General features: G+C 50.0%; 1 protein-coding gene across 1 annotated transcript in view; it reads left to right on the top strand.

Moving 5' to 3' along the window:
• The first annotated feature begins 7954 nt into the window (after positions 1 to 7954).
• The window catches only part of mrps5 (mitochondrial ribosomal protein S5), a 212973-nt gene continuing 195739 nt past the window's right edge, over positions 7955 to 25188 (top strand). Inside the window, exon 1 of the mRNA XM_038799132.1 lies at positions 7955 to 8370. Coding sequence (XP_038655060.1) covers positions 8325 to 8370 — 46 coding nt within the window. The 5' untranslated portion in view covers positions 7955 to 8324. The remainder of the gene's footprint in view (positions 8371 to 25188) is intronic.

Below are 25188 nucleotides of genomic sequence, written 5' to 3'. Positions count from 1 at the left end.
GCTGTGGAGGCCAAGTCACAGAGTGTATTTAGGACAGTAATAGATAGGTTCTTGATTAATAAGGGGATCAGGTTATATGGAGAAGGCAGGAGATTGGGAATGAGAAACATATCACCCATGATTGAATGGCAGAGCAGACTTGATGGGCTGAATGGCCTAATTCTGCAGTTATATCTAATGGCCTTATGGTCTTATGGCCTGAGGTAAGATCAAGTTCATCAGTGAGAACTGGGAAATAAATGAACAAAGTTGTAAGCTCTCATGTAGCCCCCAAATCCATTTACACACTCTTAATTTACCACTTGGGCATCACCAATAAAGATATCAGGAGGGATGAGAATCACAGAGAACAATTTATGCAGAATAATCCCGACTGCAAAGGTTGTTTATTCATGTGAATGATCATGTGTAATTTTATAAAAATGGAGGCACCTCGTGCTTATCCATGTGTTTTAAACTGTTACTTTCGACCAAAATGGCCACGGAGGAAATATGATTCTGACAGGCTGAAAGCTCCTCAGGGATTCTTTTAGATTCACATGGTGTTCCCTGAGATTAAAAGGATGAAATATTTGTTCCTTTGTGGCAATCATTGGCTGTTCAGGCGACATGAATGCTTGTCCTACGCTGCCTGGTTTGTTATCATTTCTTCTGTTCGCTCCTATATCTCTCGCAAATGCAAAGTGATTACTGTCAAAACAGACATGTGTACAGTTCCTATCAGAGAGAAATTATTGGTTGAAGACACATTAAACAGCGTATCGTCAGGATTCGCCTGGAAAGAAGTGCACTGTGAAGGAAAGGCAGGCAGAGGGAGAGAGAAAGTAATAAAGCTGAACAGGCAGATAAACGGAGTGGGAAAAAAGCAGTCCGAGCAGGATATGGTTCAGTATGGCTACGTGTGCTCCATGCTAAAGCAAGGTGGCAAATGCGTCATCTCAGTTTAGAATTGCACTGACTTGGAGAGACAGCAAATGAGTCCAAGAGAACTTGAAAAGGAAAAAAAAAAGATGGAGGCAAAGAGATTTCACTTGTTGTCAAGTGGCTAAGCTTTCATCTCCCCGGTCAAGTCCAGCTGAAACTTCCCCTTGTATTATTTCAACCAAGATTAGTGAACTCAGCACAGAGCATTGACTGAGCATGGACTCAGTACCAAAACACGCAGTCCAGTCACCCATTGAGCCATTCAAACCAGCAAAGCAGGCTGCTTTGCCATCTTGGGTCATCAAAAAAGTAATGTATATTGCCTGACCGTGGGAGTGCTACATGAGGCAGTGAATCATTAATGTGAACAAAGAAAGGAAGCAACAAATTGTACCATCAAATTGCTACTCAAGGGCTGTTGAGGAGTTAAGAAAATGAAGAACAATTTCGAATGAAGAAGAATTTGTGAGGTATGATTCAGTCAATGGAGTCACTGTCATGAATTGTCGAGGAAGCCTAGAGACTATGGTACAAGACTAGTGACACAGCAGTGAACATAACAGAGAACCCAAAACCTTCTGCCATCATATAAATAGTAAGTGGGCAGTAAAAGGGATCGTGGCACCTATTCATAATGAAGAGGGTGATTTTGTTTTATTCATTCATGGGATGTGGGTGTCGCTGACTGGGCCAGTATTTATTGCCCATCCCCAATTTCCCTTGAACTGAGATTCACCCACTTTCCTGTGGGTCTGGAGTCACATGCAGGCCAGACTGGCTAAAGATGGCAAATTTCCTTCCCTAAAGGATAGTGGTGAACCAGACACCTTTTTATGACAATCGACAATGGTTTCATGGCCAACATTAGACTTTTAATCCCAGATTTTTTTATTGAATTTAAATTCCACCGTCTGCAGTAGTGGGATTTGAACCTGGGTCCCCAAAGTATTACCCGAGTCTCTGGATTCAAAGTCCAGTGATGATACCACTGTTCCACTGCCTCCCACTTTGAGGTGATGCCTGGGAGAGGGGGCTGCACATGGTGCGAACTCCAGGATCTTAAGGATAAGGTGTGTGGACCCGGGCTCATGTCCTCCTTCCCTAAATAAAATGTCAATGATGGGCATTATCAGTTAATCATTCCAAAGTGTAATCTAATTTCCTACCAATTCCCACTTATTTCCTCTGCCAGTGATACGCGGGTATAAGGAGTGGAGTGCCGCAGAGAGACCATGAGGTTTTGGCTTTCTAATGGTCTGAGGCACTGTCCATCAATCAAAAACCTGTACAGGTTGGGTGTCACACGCAGGTACAATCATACGCAGATGAAGGCATTAAAGTGCTGAAAATGCATTAATAGGACTGTCATCAACTTCAAATGGTAAAAACAAAATAAATATTTACACTTTGGACACAGAGGGTGTAATGAACTCCAATTGGCTTTATTGGTTGGCCAATTGGAGTATGAGCTCCCTCAATGATAGCTCATTGAGGGGGCCCATATAATCACCTGTGTAGGCTTTGTGAGCCAGTCTTAAGTTGACTGGACTGCTAGCAGCACTGTTTGTAGCTGCTCCTGTAATATCGTTATTGTAAATAAATATTGGTGTGGTGACGGAACTCCTGCCTCCCGTGGATTACTACAGTGGCGACGAGGTAAACTACGAATTTTGCGGAGACCAGCTGCCGCACTCGGAGGGTAAGCCTTGCCATTTTAAAAAAATGCCGTTTTTTGGGAGTTTAGAGGCATTCGACCCGGCCATTGAGGACTGGTCCCAGTATGTGGAGAGAATGTGTTACTTCTTCCGGGCAAATGATATACTGACGGACGAAAGGAGACGGCTTATCCTGCTGTCGGCGTGCGGACCCTCCGCTTTCGCCATTATACGTAGTCTGACTTATCCCGATGCGCCGGACACGAAAACTTTCCAAGAAGTAACGGAATTGGTGAAAGAGCACTACGACCCAAAACCACCCCTTATTTTGCGTAGGTACAGATTCTACACAGCGAAGCGGGAAGACAGGGAGTCAGTCACGAATTTCTTGACCCGCCTGAGAAGGCTGGCGAAAAAATGTGAGTTCGGCCCGACGCTAAATGAAATGCTTCGGGACCGGTTAGTGTGTGGTATAAACGACCTCACAATACAGAAACGCCTGTTGGCGGAAACAGCTAGGCTGCAGGCAGGCGTTACAGCTTGCACTGTCCCTAGAAAAGGCAGCAAGTGGGGCACAGGAACTACAGGGCACGCCAATGGAGGTAGATACCTGTGAGAGGGACTACCACAACGGGTCCTGCTACCAGATAGCCACTCTCAGGAAAAACCTGAGGAATTTGGGGCAGCAGGGTAGCATGGTGGTTAGCATAAATGCTTCACAGCTCCAGGGTCCCAGGTTCGATTCCCGGCTGGGTCACTGTCGGTGTGGAGTCTGCACGTCCTCCCCCTGTGTGCGTGGTTTTCCTCCGGGTGCTCCGGTTTCCTCCCACAGTCCAAAGATGTGCGGGTTAGGTGGATTGGCCATGATAAATTGCCCGTAGTGTCCTAATAAAAGTAAGGTTAAGGGGGGGGTTGTTGGGTTACGGGTATAGGATGGATATGTGGGTTTGAGTAGGGTGATCATGGCTCGGCACAACATTGAGGGCCGAAGGGCCTGTTCTGTGCTGTACTGTTCTATGTTCTATGAATAGAGGGAAAAAGGAAAACCCCAGAACTGCCCCCAAGTCTGCCAGGACTAACTGGGAGACAGAGGGAAGTACCGGCTGAGGCTCCCCCAACAGAGAAGGACCGTTTCTGGCACCAGACAGAGTGGGGTAACAACGACAGAAACCCTTGAAGGAGGTGGCAAAAGAGGAATAGCAGGTGGGGACGCAGGGAAGTACACAACCTAGACGCCCCATCCTCCTCCGAAGGGGAACAATTATATAATATTACAACGAAGAAAGCAGAACCCATTAGGATTACCCCACGGGTGAACGGGCGGCCGACAATAATGGAAATAGACACGGGTGCGGCCGTATCAGTAATGGGAGTGGCAGCATTTAGAAAAATCAAAGATGGACTCCAGCCGCTAACCCTAACAAAAACATCGACGAAACTTAAAACCTACACGGGGTACCCCTGGAAGTTCTAGGCACGACTCATGTACCTGTGGAATATGAGAAACAATTGCTCAGATTACCGTTGACGATAATAGAGGGCTCCGGACCGAGCTTAATTGGACGGAACTGGCTGAAAGACCTAAAATTAGATTGGATGAAAATTTTCCAGAGTGGAAGCGGGCAGTTGAGTGGAGTACTCCAAAAATACCCGGAGGTCTTCCAGGAAGGTTTGGGGGAAATCATAGGCGCCAAAGCAACTTTGCACGTGGACCCAGAAGCCCTTCCAAAATTTTGTAAGGCCAGGCCGGTACCTTTTGCATTAAGGAAGAAAGTAGATGATGAAATAGAAAGGTTACGGCGCGACGGCATTATCAGACCAGTACAGTTCTCAGAATGGGCAGCGCCGGTGGTACCAATTTTGAAGCCAGACGGCTCGATACGTCTCTGTGGAGATTTCAAACAGACAGTAAACAAATACGCACTGCTGGACAAATACCCAATCCCGAAAATAGACGACCTATATGCCAAATTGGCAGGTGGGCTTTTGTTTACGAAACTAGACATGAGCCACGCCTACCTGCATTTAAAACTGGAAAAGGACTCCCAGAAGTTCGCTACGATCAACACCCTGAAGGGCCTTTTTCGTTATACTAGGCTACCTTTTGGAGTATCATCAGCCTGCGCTATATTCCAGCATACGATGGAAAATATTCTGCAGGGACTACCACAGGTGGCGATTTATTTGGACGATGTCTTAATCATGGGTAGGACAAACAGGGAACACTTAAGGAACCTGGAGGAAGTGCTCAGGCGTTTCGCAAAGGCAGGTGTATGGCTAAAAAGGGAAAAATGTGTTTTTCTGGCCCCACAAGTGACGTACCTGGGATATAAAGTAGACGAGTCAGGCTTACATCCATTAGAAGACAGAGTAAGGGCAATAAAAGAAGCCCCAGCTCCCACCACGGTCCAGGAGTTATGGTCATTTCTAGGGTTGGTAATCTATTATGGAAAATTTATTGAAAATAGGGCGTCCATCCTAGAACCCCTCCACCAGCTACTAAAAAAGGGGCAAGAATGGAAATGGTCCACCCGCTAAAACCGAGCATTTAGGGACATTAAGGAACAGCTGTCATCCGAAAATGTCCTAGAGCATTATGACCCAAGGAAGGAGTTGGTGGTCACTTGTGATGCATTTGAAATACCCCTTTGGTGTAGGAGCCGTCTTAGCCCATAGAGGAAGGAATGGGGAAGAACGGCCAATAGCCTATGCTTCGAGGACCTTGGCGATGGCTGAGAGGAAGTACGCCCAAATCGAGAAGGAAGGACTGGCGGCGATATTCGCAGTAAAAAAATTTCACCAGTATCTATACGGGCGGAAATTCACCATAGTGACGGACCATAGGCCGTTATTAGGGTTATTAAAAGAAGACAAGTCAATACCCCCGATTGCATCAGCTAGAATCCAACGCTGAGCGTTGCTACTGGCGGCATATAGATACGCTCTGGAGCACAGACCGGGAACGCGAGTAGCACATGCAGATGCTTTGAGCAGACTTCCCCTCCCGGACACTCCGCCGCAAATACCAAAAGTAGAGGAGACAGTAATGACTCTAAATTTTTTGGAAACCCTACCAGTAGACGCACAACATATTCGGTTGTGGACGCAAAAAGACCCAGTTTTAGCCAAGATGAAGCATTTACTGCTAACAGGGGAACTGGAAAGACCAGTGGAGCCCCAGATGCACCCATACTGGAGCAGAAGGGACCAAATAACCGTAGAAGACGGTATCCTATTATGGGGAGCCCGGGTAATCGTCCCAGCTCAGGGCCGTCAGGCAATCTTAACTGAGTTACATCACAGACACCCAGGGGTGTCTAAAATGAAGATGCTAGCTCGAAGCTACGTTTGGTGGCCAGGTTTGGACACAGACATAGCAGCCTTGGTACGTCGGTGCCAGGAGTGCCAACAGGGGCAAAGAGTGCCACCAGCGGCGCTATTGCACCCGTGGGAATGGCCAGGCAGACCATGGACCCGCTTGCATATTGACCACGCCGGCCCTTTCATGGGGTCAATGTTTTTGGTGATAGTGGACGCCCACTCCAAATGGTTGGACGTCCACCGGGTAAACACGGCAAGCACAGCATCAACAATTGAGAAGCTCAGGGCCTCATTTGCAACACATGGACTTCCGGAGGTATTGGTGTCGGACAACGGAACGGCATTCACAAGTGGGGAATTTGGAAAATTCCTGAAGGAAAACGGAGTCCGTCACATCAAAACGGCCCCTTACCATCCAGCGACCAATGGCCTGGCAGAGAGAGCGGTCCAGACACTTAAAGCGGGACTCAAGAAGCAGCCGGCAGTGTCAATAGACACAAAGCTCTCCCGCTGGCTGTTTGATTACAGGACCACACCGCATTCCACAACGAGCATACCGCCAGCTGAACTCTTAATGGGAAGGCGGCTGCGAACGAGGCTGAGTCTCCTTTTCCCAAATTTAATGGGGAAAGTGGAGAAACAACAGGAGGCCCAACGCAGGGGGCATGATAATAGTCGGCAGCAGAGACATTTCCAGGTGGGGGTACCGGTTTGGGTCAAGAATTATGGGAATGGACCAACGTGGGTCAAAGGCACGGTCGAGTCCCAAACAGGGCCCATGTCCTATGAGGTTTCAATAGGAGGTAAGATGCTGAAGAAACACTTAGACCAAATAAGGGCAGCGGAACCACACCTGGAGGCAGGCGAAGCAGGACCACCTCAAGCTGGGATAGCCCAGACGGAAAGGATACCCACACCCCAGCCCCGAGCAATTTCTCCAGACCCCGTCATGCAGTCATCAGAGTCGGAGATGGACACACTCGACGAGGCCGCCGCAACACCTCTCCCCGAGGAGGAGGAAGAACAACTTCCAAGGAGGTCGTCAAGGAAAAGACGGGCACCTATAAGGTACACCCCGCCCACTTCGGAGAACGACCCGGCGGACGACACAGAGGTGACAGACCCAGACATGAGGAGCAGGAAGAAGCTCAGAGGAATGCCAGCTGGCAGGAATTCCTCGGACCTTGGGGGGGGAGGGGTGTAATGAACTCCAATTGGCTTTATTGGTTGGCCAATTGGAGTATGAGCTCCCTCAATGATAGCTCATTGAGGGGGCCCATATAATCACCTGTGTAGGTTTGTGAGCCAGTCTTTAGTTGACTGGACTGCTAGCAGCACTGTTTGTAGCTGCTCCTGTAATATCGTTATTGTAAATAAATATTGGTGTGGTGACGGAACTCCTGCCTCCCATGGATTACTACAGAGGGTGTACAACTCTCACAGTCAATGTTGTGTGCAATCAGCATGCACCTCACTTCACTTGCCCTCTCTACATGTGTGCGTCACTTCAGTCATACCAGTAGAAAAAAAACTACACAGATGTAAATCAAAGGAACGTGGCAACACTACGCACGGAAAATGGTCCACAAGATGTCTCGTGTGCCGCACTCAGAACCCAGAGGGGTTGTGTGCTGGTTTAGCACAGTGAGCTAAATGGCTGGCTTATAATGCAGAACAAGGCAGCAGCGCAGGTTCCATTCCCGTACCGTCCTACCCAAAGAGGTGCCGGAATATGGCGACTAGGGGTGTTTCACAGTAACTTTGTTGAAGCCTACTTGTGACAATAAGTGATTATTATTATGTGGTCGCCAGGCTGCTGGTTGCCTGCCACTACTGTTTGAGTGAGAGGGAGGGGGGGGTGGGGGGGCTGCATTACACCAGTCGACCCGGGCTCAGTGGTCTAATTGACCTTTTTAATCACCAGCGGCATTACACCAGTCGACCCGGGGTCAGTGGTCTAATTGACCTTTTTAATCACCAGCGACTTGCTGCTTTCGGGCAGATAGCTGAACCCACCTTCTCGAAAATGGCTCGGTGGCACGAATTCAACCCGAGTTCCCACCCCCACATTGGGGCAATAATCTGGCCCCATGTCAGCCAGCCAGGCTGGAGAAGTAATTGAATGGATAGGGGGAATGAAAGGGGATCAGCTAATAGACACAATGCAGGATTAAAATTGTGGAGAATAAACAGCAACAGGAACTGCTCTGTTTCCATACTGACATTTAAAAAAAAGTTAATTCCATGAAATAAGAAAGCTCCCTGATCAATAAAATTCTGCCAGACATTTATTCATTCATTGACAGAGAGCCTTTAAGGTCGCCATAGCCGGGGCTGCTCCGGAAAGCCGGCTCCACGCCTGCTGGAGGCAGTTTTAAATCCGTCAACCCCGGGATCAGTGAACCAACCTGGAGTGAGAGAGAGATGGCAACAGCGCGGAGCCTGAGTCTGGGACTGAGGCTGGGAAAAGGTCAGTAACTGAGGCCGGGGATTGAGGCCCGGTGCCGGGGAAAGGTCAGTAACTGAGGCCGGGGATTGAGGCCCGGTGCCGGGGGAAGGTCGGTAATCGAGCCCCGGGGATTGAGGCCTAGAGAAAGGTCAGTAACCGAGGCCGGGGTAAGAAGAAGGAGGTGGTTGCCGGTCTTGGGGGGGAATGGGGTGAGCGTTCCCTCCCACCCAAAGCCTTTCACCTGTCCCCAATGCAGCCTAACCCAGCACTTGCACAGGGTTAGCAGCATCTCCCTCTGACCCTCATGGTCAAATATGACATTAGTGTTTTCTTTTCATTCTAACAACAGCTTTTTTTGGGGGGGGGGGGGGGAGAAATTTCTGACTGAATTCCTAAGTCTCTGCTCTTTTGTTTGCCTCCTCTGAGAACAAGTTTCATCTGACATTTATCTGTCAGGTTAACAAATCTGTCCCTGCCTGTCCTTTTGACAGGTAGCCAGACATCCCATCTCTGTGATTTAAAAAACCCAGAAAATCCTGTTTTGGCAGCATCTGTGGAGAGAGAAACCATCAACGGTTCAAGCCTGTACGACTTTTGTATTTCTGTGGTATCTGGAAATTTTGCTGGTACCTGAAGTCTATATTACTGACATATATTTACATGCGTACATATACATTCTAGGTCAGATAACCAGAAGCTTGGTCAGAGATGTCAATCTTTTAAGGAGGAAGAGAGGTGACAAGGTTCAGGGAGGGGATTATAGTACTTGGGCCTTTGCAGCTGGTAGCTCCAGCAGTGGTGGAGCGATTAAAATCAGATGCTCAAGAGGTTGGAATTAGAGGATCATAGATACATGGGAATTGTAGGGCTGAGGAGATGACCGAGACAGTGAGAGATGAGGTGAGGGATTTAAAAGTAAAACAATTTTAAAATTGTGGCTTCACTTAAGTGGGAGCTAATATAGTTCAATGAGCACATGGGATGGATGAATGGGACTTGGGGCAAGTAAGGGCATGGCATGTAAATTTTAGATGACCTCAAAACTTATGGGGGATAGAACGTGAGCGGCTGGCCAGCAGTGGATTGGAATAGTCAAGTCTAGAGGTAACTAGCGTTGCTAAGGTGAGGCGGAGTCACGTGAGGTTATGGAGGTGGAAATTGGGTGTCTTAACAATAGCATGGATATGTAGTCAGAGCTCATCTCAGAGTCAAATATGACACAAATGTTGCAAGCAGAATGGTTCAGCCTCAGATAGTTGCCAAGGAGAGGGATGGAGTTGGGAGCTCAGGAACAGTGTGACGATTTTTTTGCCCAGTGTGTAGATGGAGGAAATTTCTGCTCATCCAATATTGGATGATGGGCAAGCTTTCTGATTTTAGCAACAGTGGAGGAGTCGCTAGATCTGTTGGGGAGGTAGAGATGGGTGTCATCTGTGTATGTGTGAAAACTGCTTTTGGGTGATGTCGCTGAGAGGCAGCATGTAGATGGAAAATAGACCCTTGGAGGACAAGGAAGATATCGGAGGTAACAAGGAGTGGAAAGAGAAGCTATTGCAAATGATCCTTTGGCTATGATTTGGAAAGATAAGAACTGACCAGACATGAGCAGACCTGCCCAGCAGGACGACAGTGGAGAGGCATCAGAGGAGGATGGTGTGATCAATCGTGCCAAAGGCTGCAGACAAAGGCTTGAGAAGGACAAGGAGGGAAAGTTTACCTTTGTCACAGTTGCATAGGCTGTCATTTGTGACTTTAAAAAAAAATTAAAGTGGCAAATTCTTTTTTTCCCCCGAATATAAGGGGAAATTTGGCATGGTCAATCCACCTGTCCTGCACATCTTTGGGTTGTGGGGGTGACCCATTCAGACAAGGGGAAAATGTGAAAACTCCACACACACTGACCCGGGGCTGTGGTCGAAACCAGGTCCTTGGTGCCGTAAGGCAGCAGTGCTAACCACAGTGCCCCTGTGCTGCTCTATCATTTGTGACTTTTGAGAGACATTTTGGAACTGTGGCAATGATAGGAATCTGATTGGAGGGATTGTCTAATAGCCCTTGAAAAGAGCACCCTACTTAAGCCCACACCTCACCCTATCCCCGTAACCCAGTACCCCATCTAAAGGTTTTGGACACTAAGGGCAATTTAGCATGGCCAGTCCACCTAACATGCACATCTTTGGACTGTGGGAGGAAACTGGACATCCGGAGGAAACCCACACAAACAAGGGGAGAACGTGCAGACTCCGAACATGCAGATTCCACACAGACAGTGACCCAAGCTGGGAATCGAGCCCAGGTCCCTGGCACTCTGAAGCAACAGTGCTAACCACTGTGCTACCATGCAGAAACATCGGCGTTCCAGGTAAGATGTGAATAGCAGCACAGTAACAGTCTATTTGGCCAAACAAGTCTCATGGCCAAACAATTATTTGAAGAAGTAACCAGTACAGTTGACAAGGGGGAACCAGTCGATGTGGTATATTTAGACTTTCAGAAGGTGTTTGACAAAGTCCCGCATAAGAGCTTATTGTACAAATAGTGCATGGGATTGGGGGAATTTTATTGAGGTGGATAGAAAACTGGTTGGCAGAAAGAAAACAAAGAGTAAGATTTAATGGGTCCTTTTCAAATTGGCAGGCAGTAACTAGTGGGTTGCCACAGGGATCGGTGCTGGGACCCCATCTAAGCACAATATATATTAATGATTTGGGTGAGGGAACAAAATGTAACATCTCAAAGTTTGCAGATGATGGGGCAGCACGATGACACAGTGGTTAGCATTGCTGCCTACGGCGCTGAGGATCCGGGTTCGAATCCCGGCCCTGGATCACTGTCCGTGTGGAGTTTGCACATTCTCCCCGTGTCTGCGTGGGTTTCACCTCCACAACCCAAAGATGTGCAGGGTAGGTAGATTGGCCACTCTAAATTGCCCCTTAATTGGAAAAGATAATTGGGTACTCTAAATTTAAAAAAAAAAGTTTGCAGATGATACCAAGTTGGGTGGGAGGGTGAACTGTGACGAGGATGCAGGAATCCTACAGCATGATCTGGACAGGTTGGGCGAGTGGGCAAATCAATGGCGGATGAGGTATAATTTGATAAGTGTGACCGTATTCACTTTGGAAGAAAAGCAGAAAGGCAGATTACTACCTGAATGGTTGTAAATTGGGAGAGGGGCGTGTGCAGCGGGACCTGGGTATCAATGTGCACCAGTCGCTAAAGGTAAGCATGCAGGTGCAGCAGGCGGTAAAGAAGGCTAATGGTATGTTGGCCTTCATTGGAAGAGGTTTTGAGTACAGAAGCAGGGATGTGTTGCTGCAATTATAGGGCCTTGGTGAGGCCACACCTGGAGTATTGGGTGCAGTTTTGGTCTCCTTTTCTGAGGAAGGATGTTTTTGCTCTCAAGGGAGTGCAGCGAAGGTTTACCAGACTGATCCAGGGATGGTGGGACTGTCATATCAGAGATTGACTCGGTTAGGATTGTTCTCGCTGGAGTTCAGAAGAATGAGGGGAGGGTTGGATTTGGATTGGATTTTGATTATTGTCATGTGTACCGAGGTGCAGTGAAAAGTATTTTTCTGCGAACAGCTCAACAGATCATTCAGTATATGAAAAGAAAATACATAATAGGGCAACACAAGGTACACAATGTAACTGCATAACAACGGCATCGGGTGAAGCATACAGGGATATAGTGTTAATCAGATCAGTCCATAAGAGGGTCGTTTAGGAGTCTGGTAACAGCAGGGAAGAAGCTGTTTTTGAATCTCATAGAGACTTATAAAATTCTAACGGGACTAGAGAGGGTAGCTGCAGGAAAGATGTTACCAATGATGGGTGTGTCCAGAACCAGGGATCGCAGTCTGAGGATTCAGGGTAAACTATTTCGGACAGAGATGAGGAGACATTTCTTCATCTAAAGAGTGGTGAGCTTGTGGAATTCATTACCACAGGAAGTAGTTGATGCTAAAACATTGAATATATTCAAGAGGTGGTTAGATATAGCACTTGGGGAGAATGGGATCAAAAGTGATGGGGAGAAAGCAGGATTAGGCTATTGAGTTGGATGATCAGCGATGATCGTGATGAATGGTGGAGCAAGCTTGAAGGGCCAAAAGGCCTCCTCCTGCTCCTATCTTCTGTGTCTATGGCAGTGTTTATGCTGCCCATAACCTTAATTTTTTTCTCTCACCCTATCATCAGATCCTTCCATTCTTTTCATCCTCCTGTATTTGTTTAGGTTCCTCTTAAATGCATTAATGCTTCAACTATTCCATGTGATAGCTCATTTCACACTCTCACCGATCTAAGAAAATAAGTTTCCTCTTAATTTCCTTTTTGGATTATTCACAATTTTATGTGCCTCCACACTCTCATGCCACCAATTTGTTAATATCTTTGCCATGTGAAAAATGAAAATCGCTTATTGTCACAAGTAGGCTCCAAATGAAGTTACTCTGAAAAGCCCCTAGTCGCCACATTCCGGCGCCTGTTCGGGGAGGCTGTTACGGGAACCCCTGTCAACTCCTTCTTAATTTTAAAGACCACTTTCAGGTCTGCTCCGCTCACCTCTTCAGTAATTACAGAGAAAAGAGCCTCCGCTTATTTAATCCTTGCTGAGAAACATTATTTAAGCATTTTTTAATACAAATAATAGCAGAAAATTCAAAATCTCCATCCCTGTCCCCTCCCCCCAAAAGACAGTGAGTGAAATTGGAGCTTTGAAAACTGATTTGTTTTTGTTCGGTGAGGTTATCAAGAGAAAATCAGGGCAAATGGAGCTGAAATTAAATCAATTTTGTTTGACTGATTTCGATATCTGCAGCTGTCAACTGCTTTCTTTTTAAAAAAATCTTTTTATTGGCATTTCTCATTTATAAACAATGTATATATACATCACATTTTTTTTTACCCGCGTTAATTTACTTTGTTGGACAGAAAGGTTTATCCTGTCCTTCCTTTAATTGACCCTATATCCATTTCGCCGCCGCCCTCTGGATCGGTCTCTCCCCCCCACCCTCGTTGGCTTCAGCTGTGCTTTGCTTTTATGTCCATCCTCTTCTCTTTTGTGGGCTGACGAACTGCCCCCATGTATGTAGGAAGCCTTCCTTCGACCCTCTGATGGCATAATTGACCTTCTCCAGATGGAGAAATTCCGAAAGGTCAGTGAGCCAGTCTGCAGCTGTGGGTGGTGCTGCCGATCGCCAGCCGAGCAGGATTCTCCAGTGTACGATTAGGGAAGTGAAATCAAGGGCCCCCTTCCCATGTGTTGTTCTGGCTGCTCCGATACCCCGAAGATTGCCACTGTCGGGCATGGCTTCAACCTCACCTCTACAACCTTGGACCTTGCCTCGGAAAAGGCTGTCCCGAACCCAGCAAGTCTGGGACAAGCCCAGAACATGGTTCTGGCACCATTCACATTTGTCCTCTACCTCCAGGAAGAACCTGCTCATTCGGGTTCTGGTCAGGTGCGCTCTGTGCACCACTTTGAACTGAACCTTGCGCAGGAGAAGGTGGAGTTAGCCCTGCTCAGTGCTTCGCTCCAGAGTGCCCACCCCACCTCTGTCCCCAGTTCGTCCTTCCATTTTTGTCTGGTCTCGTCCAGTGGTGTCCGAGCTCTGTCCAGTAACTGTCCGTATATTTTTCCACATAATGAAATGCAATGAAAATAAAAATCGCTTATTGTCACAAGTAGGCTTCAAATAAAGTTTCTGTGAAAAGCTCCTAGTCGCCACATTCCAGCGCTGGAGGCTGGTACGGGAATATAGCTCCCCCCCCCCCCTTGCTGCTTGTGCCTAGCTGGTCCTCTAATAGTATTGTTTCTGGGGGCTCGGGGTACCCTACTGTCTCTTTGCGTAGGAAGTGCTTTATTTGGAGGCCTCTCATTTCCTGTCCCTTTTTGCTACTTTCCACTTCTTATTAGTGTGCCTCCGTCCTGCCTCCATCTTTTGAAAGTGGTGTCTCACATGGCTGGGGGTGGGGGGGAATTTGTGATTTCCGCAGATGGGGGCCACGGGGTAAATTTTAGTTGGCCCGAAGTGTTGTCTCAGTTGGGCCCATGTTCTCAGTGTGGCCGCTACCACTGGGCTCGTTGTGTATCTTGTTGAGGAGGATGGGAGTGCTGCTGTAGCCAGAGCCCGGAGGGTCATTCCTTTACAGGAGGCCTCCTCCATCTGTACCCACTCTGTGCTGGGTTTGTGTACCCATCCCCTCACTCTTTCTGCCGTTGCTGCCCAGTGGTAATATTGCAGGTTTGGTAAAGCCGAACCCTTTGATTTTCCTTCTTTTCAGTGTCACTTTGGGAATTCTCGGGTTCTTACCCCCCTTCACAAACGTCATAATTAGACTGTCTACATTTTGGAAAATGTATTTTGGGATGAAGATCGGTATGGATCTAAACAGGACGAGGAACCTCAGCAGTACATTCATCTTGATCGTCTGCACTCCCCCCGCCAGGGAGAATGGGAGTGAGCCCCACCTTGTTGGTCCTTTTTTACTTCCGCCACCAGGCTGATCAGGTTCCATGAACATGTCCCTTAGGTGCGTGGCCAGGACTGGTGCAAATTTTTTGTAGAAGCCACTGGGAACTTGTCAGGTCCCTGTGCCTTCCCTGCCTGCATGGAGCTGATGCTCTCCATGATTTCTCCCAGATCTATTGGTGCTTCCAGCTCCCCCCCGTTTGTCTTCCCCCACAACCGATAGTTCCAGACCGTCCGCCTAGGAACTGTTTCATCCCCACGTCCCCGTTGGGGGTCTTGGAGGTGTACAGTCCCCGGCAGAAGGTCTCAGATGCCCGATTGACCTCCTTTGGTTCTGTTACCAGTCTGCCTCTGCCACCGTTAACCTGTGCTATTTCCCTCGTAGCTGCCTGCTTTCTCAGCTAGTGAGCCAATAGGAGTCTCCGTCTTCGTAGAAGGTTCTCCCGTGTCTGGCGGAGTTGGTACACTGCTCTCCTGGTGCATAGCAGCTTAAAGTCTATTTGCAGCTTTTTCCTCTCCGCCAGCAGCTCCACAGTCATAGAACATAGAACATTATAGCGCAGTATAGGCCCATCGGCCCTCGATGTTGCGCCGACATGAGAAACCACTCTAAAGTCCATCTACACTATAGTCGGGGCCTCGGGGTATTTTCTATTGTCTTCCAGAATGGAGTCCACTAATCGCTGCCTGGCCACCCTCTCTCCCCTATCACTACTTGCCTTGTAGGCTATGATCTCTCCTCTAATCACGGCCTTCAGTGCCTCCCAAAACATGGAGGGTGAGACCTCCCCGTTTTGGTTGTTACTAACGTAATCGCCTATGGCCCGTGATGTTTCCCCCCCCCCCCCCCCCCCCCCCCCCCCACAGCTTTAATTGTACTCATGATTGTTCTTCCCCGTCTTCCGGTTGCGGCTATGACCAGCTAAGTCGCACGTTTGGCTGCTCCTGCGAGGAAGGTGTTTTCGGGCCGATTGGAGGGCCCCTAACGGCGCTGGAACGACGATTCCCGGTGGGGGAAGGTTCCCAGAGGAGAACCCTGCAAAACTTATGGTCGTCACCCGAAGTGGGGCAGAAAAAAAAGCGGCAGCAGCTCCCCGAAAAAAGCGGGGGAAGAAACCCAAAATGGCGGCCGGCGGCGCACCCGAGGACTGGAGGAAATGGGCGGAGGAGCAGCAGGCCGTTCTCCTGCGCTTCTTCACGGAGCTGAAAGTGGAGCTGCTGGAGTCGATGAACGCGACGACCACCAGGCTGATGGGAGCCCAGGCGACCCAAGAGGCGTCAATTCGGGAGCTGCAGCAGGAGATGGCTGTGAGGGAGGAGGAGGCCACGGTCCTCGTGGGAAAGGTGGAGGTGCACGAGGCACTCCACCTGAAATGGCAAAACCGACTGGAGGAGATGGATATCCGCATGAGGCGGAAAAACCTGAGGATCCTGGGCCTGGCAGAAGGGCTGGAGGGGTCGGACCTCCCGAGGTATGTGGCAGAAATGCTGGGCTCACTGATGGGGGCAGGGGCCGTCCCTTCGCCCCTGGAACTGGAGGAGGCCTACAGAGTAATGGCCAGGAAGCCAAGAGCAAACGAACCCCCGAGGGCGGTGCTGGTTCGGTTCCAGCGAATCGGTGACCGGGAGAGGGTGCTGAGGTGGGCCAAGAGAGAGAGGAGCAGCAAATGGGAGAACTCGACGGTGAGGATCTACCAGGACTGGAGTGCGGAGGTGGCAAAGCGGCGGGCCCGGTTCAACCGGACGAAGGCGGTGCTGCATGCCAAGAGAATCAGATTCGGGATGCTGCAGCCAGCGCGCTTGTGGGTGACCTATAAGGACCAGCACCACTATTTCGAGTCCCCGGAGGAGGCGTGGGCCTTTGTCCAGGAAGAAAAGCTGGACTCGAACTAGAACCAGGGGATACTTGGCGGTCGTTGCCGCTCTGGTACTTTAAGCTGGACACGTGGCTTTCTTTTGGTTGGATTTTCACTTGGCTGTATTTTTGGACCCTTTTTTTCTCTCTACCAGTTTTTTTCTTTTTTCTGTTATTTATAATGTTATGTTGGGGGGGCGGGGTGGGGGGGGAGTGCCGGGGGTATGTGTTTCTTGTGGGGATTTTTTTTATCGGTGTGGGATCGGGGACGGGGGTGGAACTGAAGATGGAGGGGTGGGGAGTGGCAGGGCGAAAGCGCGGGCTTTCCTCTGGTTTCCCGCGCGCGGGGCAGAGGAGGGAGGAGGGTGGGAGGAAGGGGCGTGGTCAGCAATGGCTCCCTTTCCCGCGCTGGAGCGGGGTCAAGGAGGGGTGGTAAGGGGGGGGATGTCCCCCATGCCGAGAGGAGTCGGATTGTGGCAGGGGTAGCCGGGTCAGCGTAAACCAGCTGACTTACGGAAGTACTATGGAGGGTGCATCGCGGCTAGGAAGGGTCCTAGCCTGGGGGGGGAGGGGGGTGGGGGGGGGGGGGAGGGGAAGGGGGGGGGCTACCGGGTTGCTGCTGAAAAGGCCAGGGAGGAGAAGTTGAGGACCGGAGGGGTGGGGGGAGGGCGCCATCGCCATGGGGAGCGGGTCAGTAGGGAAGGGCTGACTCGGGGCGAGCAGGTGACAGGATATGGCTAGTCGGCAGGGGAGAGGGGCGGGCTGCCCTTCGACCCGGCTGATCACTTGGAATGTGAGGGGGCTGAATGGGCCGGTCAAGAGAACGAGAGTAATCTCGCATTTGAAGGGACTGAAGGCGGATGTAGCAATGCTACAAGAGACCCATTTGAAGGTGGTGGACCAGGTCCGCCTGAGAAGGGGGTGGGTGGGACAGGTGTTCCACTCAGGACTGGACGCAAAGAACCGGGGGGTGGCGATCCTGGTAGGGAAGAGGGTGTCGTTCGTGGCGGCGGAGGTGGTGGCGGATAAAGAGGGTAGATATGTCATGGTGAAGGGTAGGCTACAGGGGGAGAAAGTGGTGATGGTTAATGTGTATGCCCCGAATTGGGACGACGCTGGCTTCATGAGGCGCCTACTGGGCCTCATTCCGGACCTGGAGGCAGGGGGCCTGATCATGGGGGGGGACTTCAACACAGTGCTGGACCCCGTGCTGGACAGATCGAGTTCAAGGACGAGTAGGAGGCCGGCAGCGGCAGAAGTGTTAAAGGGGTTTATGGAGCAGATGGGAGGGGTAGATCCCTGGAGGTTTGGGAGGCCGAGGGCGAGGGAGTATTCCTTTTTCTCCCATGTCCACAGAGTCTATTCTAGAATTGACTTTTTTGTATTGAGCAGGGGACTGATCCCGAAAGTACGGGAAGTGGAGTACTCGGCCATAGCGGTCTCAGACCATGCGCCACACTGGGTAGATTTGGAAATGGGGGAGGCGCGAGACCAGCGTCCGCTGTGGCGCCTGGATGTGGGGTTGCTGGCGGATGAGGAGGTGTGTAAGAGGGTCCGGAAGAGCATTGAAAGATATCTGGACACTAATGACACGGGGGAGGTGTAGGTGGGGATGGTCTGGGAGGCCCTGAAGGCGGTGATCCGGGGGGAGCTGATCTCCATACGGGCACATAGGGAAAGGAGGGAGAGACAGGAGAGGGAGAGGCTGGTGGGGGAGCTTTTGGACGTGGATAGGAGATATGCGGAGGCACCAGAGGAGGGGCTGTTGGGGGAACGGCGCAGTTTGCAGGCTAAGTTCGACCTGTTGACCACCAGAAAGGCAGAGACACAGTGGAGAAGGGCGCAGGGCGCGATGTATGAATATGGGGAGAAGGCGAGTAGGATGTTGGCGCATCAGCTCCGCAAGCGGGATGTGGCTAGAGAAATTGGGGGAGTGAGGGAGAGGGGTGGGAACGTAGTGCAGAAGGGGCCAGAAGTAAATGGGGTCTTCAGAGACTTCTATAAGGAGCTGTATCGGTCAGAGCCGCCGACGAGGGGAGGGGGGATGGAGGGCTTCTTGAACAAATTGAGGTTCCCCAAGGTCCAAGAGGAGCTGGTAGAGGGGCTGGGGGCGCCGATAGGGTTAGAGGAGCTAGTCAAGGGGATTGGGCATATGCAGACGGGGAAGGCGCCGGGGCCAGACGGGTTCCCGGTGGAATTTTACAAAAAATATGCGGATTTGGTGGGCCTTGTGCTGGTACGAGCCTTCAACGAGGCATGGGAGGGGGGGGCTCTGCCCCCGACAATGTCGCAGGCACTGATCTCTCTGATCTTGAAGCGGGACAAGGACCCCCGTGCAGTGTGGGTCATATAGGCCTATCTCGCTCCTGAATGTGGACGCCAAGTTGCTGGCAAAGATCCTGGCTACCAGGATAGAGGATTGTGTGCCAGGGGTGATACACGAGGACCAGACGGGTTTTGTGAAAGGGCGGCAGCTTAATACGAACGTGCGGAGACTGCTAAACGTCATCATGATGCTGGCAGTGGAGGGTGAGGCGGAGATAGTGGTGGCATTGGACGCGGAGAAAGCATTTGATAGGGTGGAGTGGAAGTACCTGTGGGAGACGCTGGAACGGTTTGGATTTGGGGAGGGATTTATTAAATGGGTGAAGCTGCTCTATTCGGCCCCGACGGCAAGTGTAGTGACGAATGGTAGGAGATCGGAGTATTTTGGGCTCCACCGGGGGACCAGTCAGGGGTGCCCCTTGTCCCCCCTGCTCTTCGCACTGGCAATTGAACCGTTGGCGATGGCACTGAGGGGCTCAGGGGGGTGGAGAGGGCTGACAAGGGGCGGGGAGGAGCACCGGGTATCGCTATACGCGGACGACCTGCTGCTATACGTGGCAGACCCAGAAGGGGGAATGCCGGAGGTGATGGAACTGCTAGCAGAATTTGGGGACTTCTCGGGGTACAAGCTAAACTTGGGCAAGAGTGAGGTATTTGTGATACACCCAGGGGACCAGGAAGAGGGAATCGGGAGACTCCCGTTTAAGAGAGCAGGAAAGAGTTTTAGATATTTAGGGGTGCAGGTGGCAAGGAACTGGGGGACTCTCCACAAGCTGAACTTCTCCAGGCTGGTGGAACAGATGGAGGAGGAATTTAAAAGGTGGGACATGGTGCCGCTGTCGCTGGCGGGCAGAGTGCAGTCCGTTAAAATGACGGTCCTCCTGAGGTTTTTGTTTTTATTTCAGTGCTTGCCCATCTTCCTCCCTAGGGCCTTCTTCAAAAAGGTGACGAGCAGCATCATGAGCTACGTGTGGACGCACGGCACCCCAAGGGTGAGGAGGGTCTTCTTGGAGCGGAGTAGGGATAGTGGAGGGCTGGCATTACCCAATCTTTCGGGGTATTACTGGGCGGCAAATGTATCGATGGTGCGCAAGTGGATGATGGAAGGGGAGGGGGCAGCTTGGAAACGAATGGAGAGGGCGTCCTGTGGCAACATAAGCCTGGGGGCCCTAGTAACGGCGCCATGGCCGCTCCCTCCCACGAGGTACACCACGAGCCCGGTGGTGGCGGCCACCCTCAAGATCTGGGGGCAGTGGAGGCGACACAGGGGGGAAGTGGGAGGTCTGATGGAGGCACCGTTAAGGGGGAACCATAGATTCATCCCGGGGAACATGGACGGGGGATTTCAGAGCTGGCACAGGGTGGGCATCAGGCAGCTGAAGGATCTGTTTGTAGATGGGAGGTTTGCGAGCCTGAGAGAGCTGGAGGAGAAATTCGGGCTCCCCCCGGAAAACATGTTTAGACATTTGCAGGTGAAGACATTTGCTAGACGCCAGGTGGAAGGGTTTCCCTTGCTCCCCAGTAGGGGGGGCGAGTGATAGGGTGCTCTCGGGGGTCTGGGTCGGAGGGGGGAGGATATCGGACATCTACAAAGTAATGCAGGAGGCGGAGGAGGCATCAGTAGAGGAGCTGAAAGCCAAGTGGGAGGGGGAGCTGGGAGAACAGATGGAGGATGGGAAATGGGCTGATGCCCTGGAGAGGGTTAATTCTTCCTCCTCGTGTGCGAGGCTTAGCCTCATTCAATTTAAGGTGCTACATAGAGCCCATATGACGGGGACAAGGATGAGTCGGTTCTTTGGGGTGAGGACAGATGTGTCAGGTGTTCGGGAAGTCCAGCGAACCATGTCCATATGTTTTGGGCATGTCCGGCACTGGAGGAGTTCTGGAAGGGGGTGGCAAGGACGGTGTCGAGGGTGGTGGGGTCCAGGGTCAAACCAGGATGGGGACTTGCGATCTTTGGGGTTGGGGTGGAGCCGGGGGTACAAGAGGCGAGAGAGGCCGGAGTAGTGGCCTTTGCGTCCCTAGTTGCTTGAAGAAGGATACTAATACAGTGGAAGGACGCGAGGCCTCCAAGCGTGGAAACTTGGATTAATGACATGGCAAGCTTTATTCAGTTGGAAAGGGTCAAATTCGCCCTGAGAGGGTCGGTACAAGGGTTCTTCAGGCGGTGGCAGCCTTTCCTCGACTTTTTGGCTCAGAGATAGGGTACAGAGGTCGCAGCAGCAGCAACCCGGGGGGGGGGGGGGGGGGGTGGCAACAACGGTTGTGGTGGGTTATTTACGGTTGAAATGCGGGCAAATTTGCTCGCAGTTCATGTTTGATGTTGATTGTTGCTTTGTTTGTTTTTGGGGGAGGGGGGGAGGGATAACGCGCGCGCGAGTTCGGGCGGGGGGGGGATATTTGTTAAGAGGGAATATTTTGTAATATCTTATAGTTAGTTGGGGTAAATATCTTCATGTAAAAAATTCTTTCAATAAAAATTATTTAAAAAAAAAAATGATTGTTCTTCCCCCAATTTGTTCGATTTAACAAACTCATCTTCCTCCGCTGGGGTGTTAAAGTACAGTTCCTTGCCCTTGAATGTCAGCCAGTGTCTGGCCAGGAATAACATTCCAAATCGTACCACACTTTTGAAGAGCGCTGATTTCGCCCTATTAAATTCGGCTTTTTTTTTTGCCAGGTCCGCCCCAATGTCTTGGTACACCCTTATTCTATGTCCTTCCCAAGAGCACGATTTTGTCTGACTGGTCCACCTTCAGATTTCTTTCTCTGTCCTGGAACCGGTGCAGCTTTGCGATAATCGCTCTGGGCTTCTCCCCGGCTTTGGGCCTGGGCCAAAGCGACCTGTGTGTCCTGTCCATTTCTCGGGGCTTTGGAAAGTCCTCCCTCCCCACTAACTTGCCCAGCATTTGTGCGATGTATGGGGGGGGGGGTTGGGTGCCGCCTCCTGCTCCTGCTCCGCTGTTCAGTTCATCAGCTTTTCCCCCTCCTGGTTCGCCTGATCCTCCGTCTCACCTCGTGCGACCCGCCTGTCTGCGTGCCCGCAGCTCCTGCCCCTTTCCTTCGCTGCTGCTCCTAACACCTCGCCTTCCCCTCTGTTTGCTTTTGCGAGTCATGTTCCTTCCTCACGGTAGCATGGTGGTTAGCATCAATGCTTCACAGCTCCAGGGTCCCAGGTTCGATTCCTGGCTGGGTCACTGTCTGTGTGGAGTCTGCACGTCCTCCCCGTGTGTGCGTGGGTTTCCTCCGGGTGCTCCGGTTTCCTCCCACAGTCCAAAGATGTGCGGGTTAGGTGGATTGGCCATGCTAAATTGCCCGTAGTGTAAGGTTAATGGGGGGATTGTTGGGTTACGGGTTACGTGGGTTTAAGTGGGGTGATCATTGCTCGGCACAACATCGAGGGCCGAAGGGCCTGTTCTGTGCTGTACTGTTCTATGTTCTATGTTCTATGTTTCTTGCATCTTTCGCCTTTGGCAGAGTTTTGGTGGGGTTTTTAAAGCCAAAGTTCTCGATAAATTGCCTCTGTTGGGTTAGTTTGGGAGGAGAGCCACCTGGTGTGCATACGCTCAGCACATCGCCAACAATGGAAGTCATCAACTGCTTTCTTTAATTATTCTTCTGATGCTGGTCTGTAAAATTCTATATTATATTCCCCATTTTTATTGCATGTCCATCATTATATCCCACTGTTATATCTTCCTCTTTTGCTCCCTCTCTATTTTCTATACCTAATTTTCTTTGGTATTATTAGTTCTAGACATGTTCTGTCATTTTTTTGAAAATTTAGAATACCCAATTCATTTTTCCAATTAAGGGGCAATTTAGTGTGGCCAGTCCACCTACCCTACCCTACCCTTTGGTTGTGGGGGCGAAACCCACGCAAACATGGGGAGAATGTGCAAACTCCACACGGACAGTGACCCAGAGCCGGGATCGAACCTGGGACCTCGGTGCCGTGAGGCAGCAGGGCTAACCACTGCAACACCGTGCTTTCTGTCATTTTTTTTTAAGACTCATTTTAATTTCTCATCTCATAACTTCAGATTTTATTGCATGCCTTTACTTCTTATGGGAATGTTAAACAGTATTTTTTTATGGGGATGTGTGTGCTTTGTGCCCTAATCACCATCTCACTTTGCAAGTTTTAGTGTTAAATCAGCAGTCCATCATCAGAATGGTAGATGTGAACATTTAAAAGTTTTTATTTGAGGCAAATTGTTACTGAACGTCTGATGAATGTTTCCTCCCCCAGAACCTGAAATTTCCTGCATTTCGGTCTTGAGCAGGACACGGGAACAGGAGTCTGCCATTCAGCCCCTCGAGCCAGTCCCGCCATTTAGTGAGATCATGGCTGATCTAACTCCATATGTCTTCCTTTGGCCCATATCCCATAATATTTTGCTTAGCAAAGATCTATCTACCGTGAATGAATTTTGCTAACTGCTCTTTTGGGGGAGGGGGGGGGGGGGGGGGGGAGAGAAATGAGGAAAGAAAGATTTATATACTACCTTTTCTGACCACAGGGCAACTCAAAATATGGCAGCCAGTTTAAGTAAGTTTGAAACGTCACTGTTTGAAATATAGGAAGCGCGGCACCACTTTTCTTAAAAACAGGGCCCTGCAAACAGGCCCTGTGTTAACTCCCAAGACAACCAGTTTGATTGGTGTTGATTCAAAACTATGGCCCAGATCGTTGGGTCAGTGACGGAGAGGGTGCGTCTGACACTTACTCCAATTTCAACTGCCCACTTGCCATTTTACACTGGGTCTTTGCAGCTTCCGATGCCAGCTCCAGCAGGGATGCAGGGTAAATTGTCGGAAGTAGTTCCAGTGTAGCTGCTCCTCCTTTACTCGTCGTGAACTGAAGACAGATTTCTTAACATCTGACCAACGCTCACCGCACCGATGGTGCTGATGCACCTTTCTGCCCCCACCCCCCGCTGACCCGTGTTCCTGCACACCCCAATAAGTGGCAGGGACCCGGGTTCAATTCCGACATCGGGTGATTGTCTGTGTGGAGGTTGCACTTGCTCCCCGTGTCTGCATGGGTTGCATTGAGTCTGCAGACTCAATGGACCAAAATGGCCTCATTCTGTACTTTTGGGATTCCATGAATACCCCGGGCATCTGTTTGCTGTGAAAAGAATATATTTTAAAAAAATCAGGTTCCCATCTCGAGTACCATAAAGTTTCAAAATCAGGAAGATGGCTGTTGTAGCTTTTTAAAAATTAATTTTTGGGATGTGGATGTCGCTGGCTAGGCCAGCATTTATCGCCCATCCCTAGTTGCCTTTGAGATTGTGTTGGTGAGCTGAGTTCTTGTAGTTATAGATATGAATTATCCCACAAATGTATCAGTGACAGCAAAGCTTTGCTGGAAACCCACAGAAACGGGTAAGATAACCCGGTTGATCGTGAACAGAATACTTTAATGTGAGGGGCAGCATCTTTCTCTTCAGGTCTCTGCCCGAAGAGAGGTCTGACCCCACTATGGGGAGCTAGGAGTCAGGTGTCTATACCTTCCCAGCTGGAATCGGGATCAAACGCCATGCTTTTGGCACCAATCTGATCCACAGTGACCGTCCAGTGAACTGGCCAATGAGAGGATTATCTGAAATGAAAAGACAGATGTTCCTCAGAGTATGAAAAGAGAGAACAACTTATTGTTTTGGCCATAGGACAAGGACATAAAAGCAGAATACTGGAAGTTGAAAACAAAGCCAGTAGCTTTTGAGGGAGAGTATATTGTTTCTCTAATTCTAACAGGACGAGACAGGATAGATGCAGGCAAGATGTTACCAATGATGGGTGTGCCCAGAACCAGGGGTCACAGTCTGAGGATTCAGGGTAAACCATTTCGGACAGACATGAGGAGACATTTCTTCACCCAAAGAGTGGTGAGCCTGTGGAATTCATTACCACAGGAAGTAGTTGATGCTAAAACATTGAATATATTCAAGAGGCGGCTAGATATATCACTTGGGGCGAATGGGATCAAAGGCTATGGGGAGAAAACAGGATTAGGCTATTGAGTTGGATGATCAGGCATGATCGTGATAAATGGCGGAGCAGGCTTGAAGGGCCAAAAGGCCTCCTCCTGCTCCTATCTTCTATGGATCTCTAGAAAATGCTGTTTCAGTGAGTGAAGCTTGTGACAAACTGATACCATCTAATGTATTT

Source organism: Scyliorhinus canicula, chromosome 6, assembly GCF_902713615.1.
Source record: "Scyliorhinus canicula chromosome 6, sScyCan1.1, whole genome shotgun sequence".
NCBI classification, from domain to species: domain Eukaryota; kingdom Metazoa; phylum Chordata; class Chondrichthyes; order Carcharhiniformes; family Scyliorhinidae; genus Scyliorhinus; species Scyliorhinus canicula.
The sequence above is the reverse complement of the archived record's forward strand: the minus strand, read 5'-3'. Positions and strand labels throughout refer to the sequence as shown.